Source organism: Pogona vitticeps, chromosome 4 (genome assembly GCF_051106095.1).
Source record: "Pogona vitticeps strain Pit_001003342236 chromosome 4, PviZW2.1, whole genome shotgun sequence".
NCBI lineage: Eukaryota > Metazoa > Chordata > Lepidosauria > Squamata > Agamidae > Pogona > Pogona vitticeps.
This window is the reverse complement of record NC_135786.1, coordinates 134381916-134394875: the sequence shown is the minus strand read 5'-3', so window position 1 is coordinate 134394875 and position 12960 is coordinate 134381916. Positions and strand designations below refer to the sequence as shown.

Sequence of the window (12960 nt, the reverse complement as noted above, 5' to 3'; positions counted from 1 at the left end):
TGGCTGCTTTACCCCTCCACTTCCTAAACCCCACGGGGATTGCAGCCCTTTGACCCTGCAGCCCTTTCATCACTCCTTTACCCCTCCACTTCCTAAGATAGCTGCTTTCCTTCTCCACTTCTGTAGCAGTTTGATCCTGCTTTTGCGGGGCTTAGGAAGTGGAGGGGGAAAGCAAGTGATAAAATTTTCTTATTTGGGGTTGGAAAAGTGGGGATCATCTTATACATCAGGTCGTTTTATACACTGAAAAATACAGTAATTTCAATCCCAAAAAAGGAGACAGCAAAGACTACAATAACTATTATATTAATCTCCTATGCATTAGATTAATATCCTATGTGAAGTGATGCTTTGCAACAGATTTTGCAAAAAGGCTTTTGCTATATATCAAGTGAGAAATGCCAAATATTCAGACTAAATTTGAAAAAGGAAGAGGCACTAGAGATCATATTTAAAATATATGTTGGCCACTGGAGTGTATTGAAGAATTTTGAAGAAAATCAAGTCTATGCTTTGTAGATTACAGTACATTCTTTCACTGTGATGATGATTATGCAAAGATGTGGATCATTCTGGAAGAAATGGCTATTGTTCTGGTGTTTAACCTATAATCTGGACAAGAAACTGTTGGGACAGAATATGCAGAAAGAGAATAATTTCCCACAGACAAAGGTGTCAGATAGGATGTATTTAAACTTGCTATCTGTTCAATCAATATGCAGATTGTATCAAAAACAGGATTAGGTTCAGATTACATGAGTGAAAATTGGTGAAAGAAACATCAATAATTGAACATACATACTGGCAGAAAACAGCAATGACTTGAAATGATTACTGATGAAGGCTGAAGAAAGTTCAAAGGGACGATTACAGCTAAACACTAATAAAACAAAAATATCAGAATAGAAGAATTACAATACCTTTAACATTGACAATGAAGAAATCAAAACAGTTATTTTGTATATACGCGTATCTCAGTTCAGTCATTAATCCTGGCTGAGATTGCAATCAAGAAGTTAAAAGATTTAGGCTTCGAAAGATAGCTATGAAGGAGATAGAAAAAAGTCCTTAACAGTAAGGATGCATCACTTGAGACCAAGATTATGCATACTATATTATTTCCGGTTATCATGTACAGCTGTGAACCCTGGAGAATGAAGAAACCTAACAAAAAAAAAATTAATTCATTCAGAATTTGGTGTCACATTTAGAGATGAGTCCTAGATCAAATCAAGCCTGAACTACGAGGGGATGCTGATAAGTACTGAGCTTTTCCCAGAAAAAAAATTGAGCTAGGAAGCTATAAATTACAGGGTGTATTGGCCAATTTCTCTATATTCAATGTTGCAAAAATCAACTACCTATGATTTCAACTTATCTTTCATGTTCAGGTCCAAAGTGAACATGGCAGCACCTCCAGAAAAGTTCAATGTGGAAGAGCATAGGACCATAATCAAGTTCCTGGTTCTCCAAGGAAAGGTGCAAAGCAGATCCATGATGAAATGTCACAAACTATGAGTGAGAGTGGCCCTTCATATGCAACAGTTAAACTTTGGGTTGTCAATTTTAAAACTGGCCATTTCAATGCTGAAATGGCCAGTTTTTTTAAAAAAGTGAGAAATCCAGGAAGGCCTGTTTCTGTCTCTGTGCCTACAAATGTGAAAGCCATCCATGACATGATCATGGAGGACCACCGAATATCAGCCAAATGTATTGCTATATATCTGAGAATATCATGTGAGAGAGTTGGTGCCATTATCCACAACGACTTGGAAATGAGAAGGCTGGCAGCAAAGTGGATCTCCAAACTTTTGACAACCAAACAAAAGAGGAAACATGTGGAGTCATAGGTGGCTGTTCTGGAACATTTTGCAAGAAATGAGTCAGATTTCTAAGGCAAACTGGTAACTTGTGATGACACATGGATCTACTGTTATGATCCTGAGACAAAGGAACAGTTTAAGGAATGGAGGCACCGTGGTTCCTCCCAGGCTAAAAAAGTTCCGAGTGCAAAGGTCAGTGCAGAAGCAAATGACAACATTTTTTTGGGGATAAGAAGGGACTTCTGTTGGTGGCCTACCTCCAACAGGGTTCAACCATCAATGCAAAATATTACTGTGCTTTATTGATGAAGTTGAGGCAAAACATCAAGGAAAAAACGTTGAGGAAAGCTCTCCAAAGGTGTCATCCTGTTGCATGACAATGCCTCGTCACACACTGCAGGTGAAACAATGACAAAACTGTCATCCTTAGGCTTTCAAGTGATGCCCCATCTACCCTATTCTCCCAACCTGGCTCCTTCTGACTATTATCTGTTCCCCAAATTCAAAAAACACCTAAAGGGACAACGATTTGGGAATATTCTGGAGGCAACTAATGCTACAAATGAGTCTTTACACCAGCAGTCGGAAGAATTTTATTTGCAGGGACTTAAGAAGCTGCAGGACATATGTCGCAAGTGCATTGACTTCCTAAGGGAATCTGTAGAATAGTGTGGCAGTTACATCTTCCTAGCTCAATTTTTTCTGGGAAAGGCTCAGTACTTATCACCACCTCCTCATATCTCTGGAGGGAAAAATGATGAAACTGAGGCTACCATATTTTGAGCACATCATGAAAAGGCAAGATTCTCTAGAAAAGACAATAATGCTGGGAAAGGTTGAAGGCAGCAGGAAATGGGGAAACCAAATATAAGAGGGATTGACTCCCCAAAGGAAGACACAGGTTTGAGTTTACAAGAGCTAAGCAGAACTCTTGAGGACAGAACACACTGAAGATTTCTCATTCTAGGTTCGCTATGGGTCAGAGGTGACTTGACTGCATGTAACAACAACATAACAACAGATCAACCCCTAATTATCCCTAGAATTAGCTCCCTAGAAGCTAAAATGACTAAACTAAGGCTATTTTGAAATAACAGTATAAGTTGGACTAGACTGTGGAGTAAACACTATTGGCACACCGGAAACGTATATATATTCAGCATTTAGTTGATAGTACTAGTGTACCTTTCAGGACTGACAGACCAAACATGGCATCCACTTTCATCACTCACCACAAAAATGGGTGGAGGACAGGAACGAGTAAATTACAGAAGGGAAGGAAGGTGTAGGAGGACGGAATTAAACAGGCAAGGGAGTTTTGGCACAGCAGCAAGAAAGGAATAAGGCTAAAAAGGGGGTGAAGGATTGACTTTTACATAATTAGGTGGTTTAGTCTGTTTATCAAACAGAACACGCATGTTTAAAAATTCCTCAGGAATAAACTACAATTCCCACAGTTGGGCATTATATGTAATAGCACAAGATAACTAACATGTGAAACTTTGTGTTGTGCTATATCTGAATGGAAAGTAACATCTTCCTCCCCCCCCCTCCAATTTAGAAATTAAAAATTAAGGGAAAATGAAGTAAAGTACTTTATCAAATTAAGAGAATGCATGAAAAGTCTTCGTGGTGACTGTATTTTGAAGAGTAAAAAAATAGGCAGAAAGACTTCTTAATATATCCTCAAATACGGAATCATTTACATCATTACATAATTGAAATTTAATCTGGTTTTGAAACAGACTTTGAACTAAAGTGCTGTAATTTAGCAAAGAAATAGTGACCCCCAATGGTCATTATGATTATGTGCAAAGAATGTTCTCAAATGTTTTTAGCAGAGGCACATCCACTGCAGATGCCTTAAATATTATAACGTAAGGCCATTTAAACCAAGAACAATCACAAACAGAGATTAACTCGTATGACAAGCAGTGGTTTGTGGAAAAAACATTTTGAAAAGCACCTGCTTAAGGACTAAATTTTAGAAACTAAGAGCTTGCAAAGACTATGTAATTTTGAAAGCTAATCTAAACAGGCGAGTCAAAAGCCTGAGGAAAGCAGAAGAGTTTGGGCTTGGCCATCGTCCACCACAGCGAATTCAGAACAAGATTCTTGCAAATGGTGGTTTTGAATGGGAATCAAACATATCTCCCTGTAGAGATGGCACGATCCACCGAATTGGCAGTTTGTTTCTTGACCAAACAGGTGTTTCATGCTTCCAAGCCCTGCTTTCTCCACTGGGGTCTGTCTTTGAGTGGGCATCAGCTGGAGGAAGCAGGGCTGAGAAGCCCACCTCTATCTCTGAGTTCTGGCTCACTTGCACTGTTTGTTTCTGTGCTCAATTCAAGATGCTGGTTTTGACTTATAAAGCCCTAAATGTCTTGGGACTTCAATATCTAATGGGACATCTCTCCCTGCACTAATCTACCCTTTCACTCCTTGCAATATATGTAACTGAAAAGTGCCAATACCAAGGGAGGCCAAAATGCCCACAACTAGAAATCAGGCATTTTCTCTCCATTGAAGAAGGTACCGTTGGTGGTCCGCCAAGCACCATCCAGCCTGACCTTCAGAAAGATGCTAAAAACAGAACTTTCCAGGACAGTTATTAATGGTCTTCCACCATAAAAATCTGTGACATTCATCATATTAATCTAGGTTTAGGTGGTTAGGATGTTAGTATGTGTTTTAATTTTAATTTAATTATCTTCATTTCAGCAGAAGATACTATGTCACTTGTTCTCTGTTACTATGTTTATTTATTGATTATTAATATCTTTAATTGCTGATCTTTTTTGTAATACAATATCCTAGTTGTTTGTACACTGCCCAGAGAGTGCTTGTTCACTATAGGTTAGTATAAAATATAATAAATAAAATAAATATAATGCAATATTATACAAGTCTACTGAGAAGTTAAGTCCCAGGGAGTTCAATGGGGCTTCCTGGAGAAGCTAACAGGCAAAAGATTGCAGCCTTAATGACTTATTTCTGAAACCTAAAGCCAAGAGTTCATATTATTTTACAAGCTTGATATATCAGAATTCTGGTCTCCAATTCATCTTTAACCTTCAAAATGTTGCAGAGCAGAGGCTTGGGAAGAGGCAATGCCTCTGTCCCTAAAACCGCAACAATAGAATGCTACTGACCTCCACTGGCTGATTGTATTGCTACAGAACTACAAAATGCCACACACATTGCACCGCAGCCACTGGTTTAGAGATTAAGACACAGCTAATGATAGCCCTTCCTCCAAATAATTCATTTGCTGAGAACATATTCTGTTCCTTTAACAGCATGTTATAATCCTCACATTTACAAGATCACATCTCAGTTGAAACATATTTGTATTAAGCTGCAGAAAACAATTTTAAGCGAAGATACTAGAAGGTAATTTTTTGCTGGAGAAAAGGAAGCTGTGGCATGCACCTCCAAACAAAAGGGAACAAGTGGCCTTCAATCAGAGAGCAGCTTCCTATTAAGACTCACTCCTTCGTACATTATGCCTTTCATCCCCACTCAACCACAAAATGATTTTGCTGTAGGACACACAATGGTGGAAAAAGATTTACATTGAAAGAATCTTTAATAATAAACTGTTGCAGGTCTGCCTACTTCCCTCATGATTTATAATACAATAAACATTGGATTCTATTAAGTCTCATGCACTGAAGTTGCACTGAAAAAAAAAAAAAGAATATGAAAGCACTCAATTCTTCCCATCTCCAGTGCCATAATAGTGAAATGAGCATGGATAAATGTGCTAAGAGTATCTCTTTGCATCTTTTATAGCTTGTGTGTATTAATCTGTAAAGCTTATTAAGAAAGTCATTGCTATGCAAAGCAGCACCCAATCTCTTTCTCTTGCTTTTCAACAGAGTGCAGTGTTTAACCAATAGGACTCGTCCGCTGCCCCTCATTCTGCATTCATAACATGCAACATTTGCACAATGTATCTCTCAAAGACTACTGAATAGAAAGCCTTAATACTCATGTAAACAACTGCAAACCAATTACTTAATGAATCAGGCCCACGCATAATGAGGTGCCAGACAAAGAGCTATAAATGCATTTTTGCGCCCAAGCCTCTGCTTTAAAGTAAAATCCCTCAGCTGTAGTTTGGGCTTAACTAGCACATCATAATTATTGTCTGTAGGACATCAGAGGAAGCCATTTTTTTTATTTAGGTCCATCAGGGTATTTTTTTGAGGTCACTCATCAGCTCAGTGACTAAACATTGCGAAGAGGGGGGGAAATAAAAGTACCACAGTGGTACTAGACTGTTATGTTTATTTTCAAGTACTGGGTTTCGAGACCACTTGTAAAAGCAATAAAGCGCAAGAAGTGACAATAAGTGGAATCCTTAGACATCAGCCTGTAAGAAAATTCACTGTGTCCCAATTGCAAATAAGCACTTGAGTCATTTCCCATTCTTTCGCACTTTATTCCTACATTGTGCTTGTAAACATCTTTCTAAGATAGATGTCAAGTGTAAAGCAGCAAGTGTTACTAACCGATCTGGTTTAACAGACATTTTATTTCTCAGTTATTGAGGGAACAAAAATGCACACTATTCATTTAAAAAATAACTAATAATTCATACTGTACTATGAAATGTATTTTCTCCCAAGACTAGGAGCACAAAATGATATGGTACAGTAAATGCTTCCCAAAATTATATCTGTCATGCATACAAATGTTTAGAAATAATCTCAGTGCTACAGAATTTGCATTGTATGAGCATTTCAGAAATGCCAGAAACTGCTGGTTCATATTGTAATTCAAACTATTGTCCCCTAGGACATTCCTTTTTGTTTATGTTGTTTACACATATGCCTCTTCTTTGTATATTAGAAATAATAGCTGAAAGCTACTTCGAATTTCAGTAAATTAGATATTGCTTCTTCAGATTATTATTCCCTCAAATAGCAATTACCTTAGGAAGATAGAATTTTAACTATTTTATTTTAACAAGCAAGCTTTAAAGATATTACTTTCCAACCCCAACTCCTAGAAATCAAATACAAAATACATAGTTTAAACTATTTTTTCTGCAAACCGACTACTGTTTCTACATTATACTGGCCAACTGCCTTTTGTTCCAATTCCTGTTTTAAAAAAAATCAGTTTTTCACAATGAGAAATTCCAAGACTTTTAAAACAGAAAATCATAAATAGTGGTTTGGCAGTGAAATGTATTATAATGCTACAACTCAATATATACATCTATATTATATATCCCACATCATCAATGGGAATTCCAAGAAGGAAAAACATAAGCAGAACCAAGCTATGAAAGTGTTTTAACAATTATTATGTAACAATCTGAGGCCAATCTAAAATTCCACAATTGTTTACTATGTTTCATTTGCTATTACTGCTTGATTGCTAGTAATTTGATTCATGCTGCTAATGAAAAAAGTGAAATAAAACATTACTCAAAGAACTGAAAAAGATAAATTGCACCTCTTTAGGAAAAAGCCAGGACACTAATTAAATGCTCTCAATTTGAACATACAAAAGAAGAAAGTAACAAATAATCTAGTATCAAATACTTCTTTAAAGGACACAAAAATAGGTATTGAGCTGAAGCTCATTTACATTTCAACTACATCCAGAAGACTACGCACCACTTTATTTCTTCAAGACTTCATGTTTTACGTCTGCCCTTTTCCTGACAACTTCCTTTGTCTGGTCTCTAAGTAGTCCTACTGAGAGCAGCTGTACACGCTAATTTGTGGTTCACTGAGATGTCAATTGAGTCTTAAAATGAGAAAACAACAGCTGCAAAACAATACCTGGCTTTAGTGCAAATATTTTCTAAGGTGTACACAATTTTAAATTGCTGCCTTTGAAAAACACCAATTGGAACCATGGCCGTTGGATCAAAATATTGTTGCTAAACCTTTATTAACTTTTTAGTGGCATTTCTCACTAGGCTGAACTATTCAGAAACGAAACATTTTAATGACTTTACCTTGACAAAGAGCTTCTTTCAAGAGATGAAATACTAGGTTCTGAACTGGTTCTGTCACTCTTCTGTTCTTTTAAGCCACTGTCATCAATATTCAAACCTAGAAGGAGAATAAACACCAAACACTTCTAATTAATGGTTGACTAAATTAAATTAAGAGCTGCCACACAAAGTAACTTCTGACCTGTAAATGGCAATGGAATAGATACTACAAAAACTGCAAAGAAAATGTATTTCATATTATGCATTTTGAAGAATATTATTTTAAAAATCAGTTTAGTAGAGTGCAAGCATCCTATAAATAGTTTTCTACCAGTATTATGGCTAAAACTTTCCAGAGTTGTTACATGATGGCAGAATACCAGATTGCAAAACATAAGATCAATGGTTTAACAGAACTCAGGCAATATTTTATTTTTCTATTAACAAAAAGCCCACTTCTATCCAAAAACACATTACAAGATATTTAGGACTTTCCCATCCACTAATACAAAAATTCTAGTGATATTATTCCTGGTGATCTATATTGTCCTTATGTTTTCTTCAGTATAATATACTTTCTCTCCTACTGTGCAGTAACCATTGCATAGTCATCACTGGAGATTTCTTCCACATTTGTATTTTGCACAATGGATAGTCTCTTTAACACCGACAATGTTGCTTCCAACTCATAATCTAGCTGGCGCTCTTTTGTGAATATGTTTAGGTGGCAGAAATGGGCCAAAATCTGGAGTTATCACATAACATTCCAAAATACTAACTTTGTATCAAATTGCCTGTTTGAAACATTCTAAACAAATGGCTCTGGAACAAAGCAAGAAAATACAGATTGTCAATCTATGCTTTACAGACTATAGCAAAGCCTTTGACTGTGTGGATCATGAAAGGCTATGGATTGTTCAAATAAATGTGTGTGTCTCAACACTTGATTGTCCTGAAGCCTAACCTATACTGTGAACAAGCAGTTAAAGTTAGGAAAGAATATGGAGGACTAGAATTGTTTTCCATAGACAAAGGTGTCAAACAACGGCACACTTTATTGCCCTTTTATTGTGTTTAGCCAGTATGCAGAATGTATCATATGGAAAGCTGGACCAGATTTAGATGAAGGTGGAGTAAACATTGGTGGAAGAAACAGCAATACTTTAAGACAGTGGTCCCCAACCTTTTCCGAATCACAGACCAGTTTAGCATGCACAGCGGGGCGTCCGTGCATGGGTGGGCGGGCACCCATGCAGGTGGGCGTGCATGCATGAGCAGGGCATGTGTGCATATGTGTGTGGGGGTGTACGTGCGTGGGGGGCAGGAGATTTGTCTTCGTGGCCCAGTCCTGCCAAGGCCCGATACCGGGCCGCGGCCAGGGGGTTGGGGACCCTGGCTTTAAGATACAATGACGACACAGAGCTTAAGTCTGTTGGCAATTTTCATAACAATTGACCATGTTATTCTGTAGCTCCCATTCATTAAAATGGGCTTATCAGCTCAATATCTTAATCTGCTGTACCATCTAAAGTCATCCTTAAAGTTATTCATTTCTGTTTACATTATATTCTCCAGTGACCTCAAGGCAGCATGTATGGCTTTTCTCTTGTTGCTTTTATACTTAGTGCAATAACTCCAAGGTAGATCCGGCTGACAGAGAATGAGTAGCTATCAATAGTGTCAAACCTACTGCCAGCCATTGTGGAGAAGTGAGGTCTCAACTAAACAAACTCACATAGCGGTCTAGGCATAAGAATGTATACAACATATTTTGAGTTACATTAATTCAAGACAGGTTACCATCATATGCTAAGCTGTAAGTATGTGGTGACTAATAGGTGAACTCCGGGGATCTGAATTGGTTCCTGCCCTAGAAGGTGCCAGCTCTGCATCCCACTGATAGCCCATTGTTGTAACATGTTTAAGAAAGAAGCAGTTACCAGTATGATTATCCCACAGACTGTCAAATGCCAGTCTATGCCCTGATGCTTTTAGTTGCACATTTCCATTACCAATGATATATGCCAACATATACAATGCCAAGCAGCAGAAGACTCAAAATGGACAACACAGGACAACACAGCAGTGCCTGGTTTTTTGATGCTTCGGTATGTAAATGTTTGGTAATGTAATTCTGAGTGATGTTTATGGTGCTTTGAAACACTAGGATACATATGTGTTAAATATATGATAGCAATCTTAAGCCTCAGCTTGTATTATTACAACTATATGAAAGGAGGGAAATTTCAAAAGCAGGAGATCTTAATTGCCATATGAAGAAAAAAAACAGTCATTTCCTTGTGGCTCTCCTTAAGGGTCTGGACTTGATGATCTATAGGGCCCCTTCCAGGTCTGCAGTTCTAAGATTAAAGGTTGCCAAATTTTACTGGGATGTTTCCTTACTTTGTTATCTAGTTCTCTCACTATCCAACAAGGAAGAAGATTCTCCTTACCACCACTAGTGGAGGTTTGGTGCAGTTATGACTGATTAAATGCCCTCATTCTTTTAATTATTTATTTAAGATTTTTGCCCTAATGTTTCTCTCTTAAGTTAATATATTTGTGAGAAAATGAGCTAGACCTTTCAACTCCTTCCCTGGACTCAAGTAAGGTATTCTTTCCCCATTCTTCTCTGCTAGTTATGTGGGGTAGGTAAGTGTGGTTAACCAGGAGAGCTGGGAGGATTACAAAAAATGGTGGTGGTGGTGGTGGTGGTGGTAGTAGTAGCAGTAATTAATAATAATAAAAAATTTGGATCACTGACTCCAGCTCCTCTCAAAGATACAGTGGGGAACTGACCTCCCCACCTCTGGCTCCGCAGCCAGAGACCTAAGTCACTGAACTATCCAGCAGTTCATACAGTGGTGCCCCGCTTGATGACGAAATCGCCTGACGATGAGTTTTTTTGTGATCACTATAACGATTGCAAAACGATGGTTCCTATGGGGTTTTTTCGCTTTACATTGATTAGGTGCCTGTTTCACGAACTGTTTCTTCGCAAAACGATATTTTTTCTGGTTCTGCAAAATGGCTTCCCTTCGCAAAATGGCTTCCCTCCCTTCGCAAAATGGCTGTTTTCTGGACCCCTGCTTCAGAAGACAGCGATTTTAAACAGCTGATCGGCGGTTCTCTATGGGCGATCTTCGCTGGACGATGAGGTATTTCCCCATTGGAACGCATTAACCAGTTTTCGATGCATTCCAATTGGTTTGTTTTTTTCACTTGACGACGATTTCGCTTAACAGTGATTTTCCTGGAATGGATTACTGTATCGTCGTCAAACAGGGCACCACTGTATTTTAAAACAGAAAGTTGTATTAAATGCAAGCACATATCAAAGCAACAGAAACAAACAGGCAGAAATGTTGTGATTTAGAATTTTATGAACTAAAAGAACAAAATGTGTTGGATCAGTGCTCCTTTTTTTCTTCTTATCCTCCTAGATACATCCTACATGTTTCAAGCAGTAGATCTTTCATCTTAGTGTTGCAGTTAATTTGAGGCAGGAATGCGGAATGTGTAGCCCTCTAAATGTTGTGGGAACCCAATACCCATCAGCTTCATATAGCATAACCAGTGGTGAAGGATGATGATAGATGGGAATCTAACAATGTGAAGGGTCACACATTTAAAGCAGTAGTAAGACAAGTGCAGCCCTCCAGATACTGCTGAACAGCCACTCCTAGTGCTACTCATCACTGACTGTGCCAGAAAGGCCTCATAGTTACTGCAATTCAGGCCACTCTTTGCTTACTCCTGCTTTAAGGCAGACCTTGCATTCTGGTTGAAATTCCCTTGCCACCAACTGCCATCATCTTGGTTCCTGCCAGTTCTAGTAGCACTAAATCAATCTAAGCCTAGATATCTGATCATCAGGGATGCCATCTGAGCTGGGAAGCAGGGCTGTATGTAATCCTATTATATTCCTTATGGTGTGGCCAGCAACTCAGAAGCCCATAATGCTCCACCACAAGCTGGAAATAGCTCTGGAACCAGCAGACCTGCAAAAGTGAACTCCCTCTCTGATGCACAGGGAGAGTGAGAGCAAGAGAGAGAGCTTAAATAAGCCACACATAGCTCCAACATAGGACAAAAAGGCAGAATAAAGGTTCCCCACTCGCATGAGGGGGGATATCCAGTAGAGTATCCAAACATCCCATTCAAACCACAAAGCTGTGCATATCTAACACCAGCTGGAACTTAGGAATTCAGGACATCCAATGACCTGGTCAACTGGCTATATTTACATTTGGTTTGGCAGTAAGACAGGTGTGTGTAACAGCCCACCTCTTGTGGCCTGGAGGCATCAGACTAGATGGGTTTCTGGATAAACAGGGTTGTTGACAATGCCTCCAAAAAGGGGACATCCTCATAAAAAAAACACTTGCCTGGGATTCAAAAGCTCCAGCCCAACTTGGAAGCTGGCATGTTCCCTTCCCTTCCAGACAACAAGGGAGTCTTACATGATTTATCCACACCACATCAGCTGAGGTCTCCCACTATTTCTATTACCAGGACAACACACAGGGTCAGAGGGATTGTCAGCCATGTTCGAGCTCTACTCTAGTAACAAGACATGGAATCCCTTACGCAGTTTGTAAGGCCCTTTAGGGCTTTACAGGTTAAAACCAACCCATAGAATTTCCTCTGGTAAGCAGCTGCCAATCACTGCAGGTGTTTCAGTATCAGAAGCACATGTTCTCAGTACCACACACCAGTTAGCAACCTAGTTGCTGTATAAATAAATAAAATAAATACATAAATATTGGACCAACTGAAGAGTGCAGACCCCCTTCAAGGCTAGTACCATGAACACTGCATTGCAGTAGTTTAAATGTTACATAACTGAGATAGCCAAGTCCAGTCAACTCAAGAAAGGCACAGCGGGCACATTACGCAGCCTTGTGGAAATATGTTGCTCATCACTGCTGTCACCTGAAAATACAGGGACAGTGAAAAATCAAGGAATACTCTCAAACTGCAAATCTGACCTATCAAGGGGAATGCTGCTCCTTCTAAAACAGGTTGAACTCCAATCCCTGAGTTTGACTTTCTACTGACTGGGAGCACAACTCCTTGTTTTCAACTTGCTTACCCTTGTCCAGCCAATCATCTAAGTCAGGCAAGGGTACTAACTGCTTCCTCAGTGTTAGGTGTCAACGAGCAAAAGAACTGGCC

At 38.8% G+C, this 12960-nt stretch overlaps 1 protein-coding gene across 7 annotated transcripts in view; it reads right to left on the bottom strand.

Moving 5' to 3' along the window:
• The window catches only part of KIZ (kizuna centrosomal protein), a 108647-nt gene that overhangs the window by 25268 nt on the left and 70419 nt on the right, over positions 1-12960 (bottom strand). For all 7 annotated transcript variants that reach the window (XM_020790540.3, XM_020790541.3, XM_072998440.2 and 4 more), the window contains one exon: positions 7804-7900. In XM_020790540.3, the coding sequence (XP_020646199.3) occupies positions 7804-7900 (97 nt within the window). The remainder of the gene's footprint in view (positions 1-7803; positions 7901-12960) is intronic.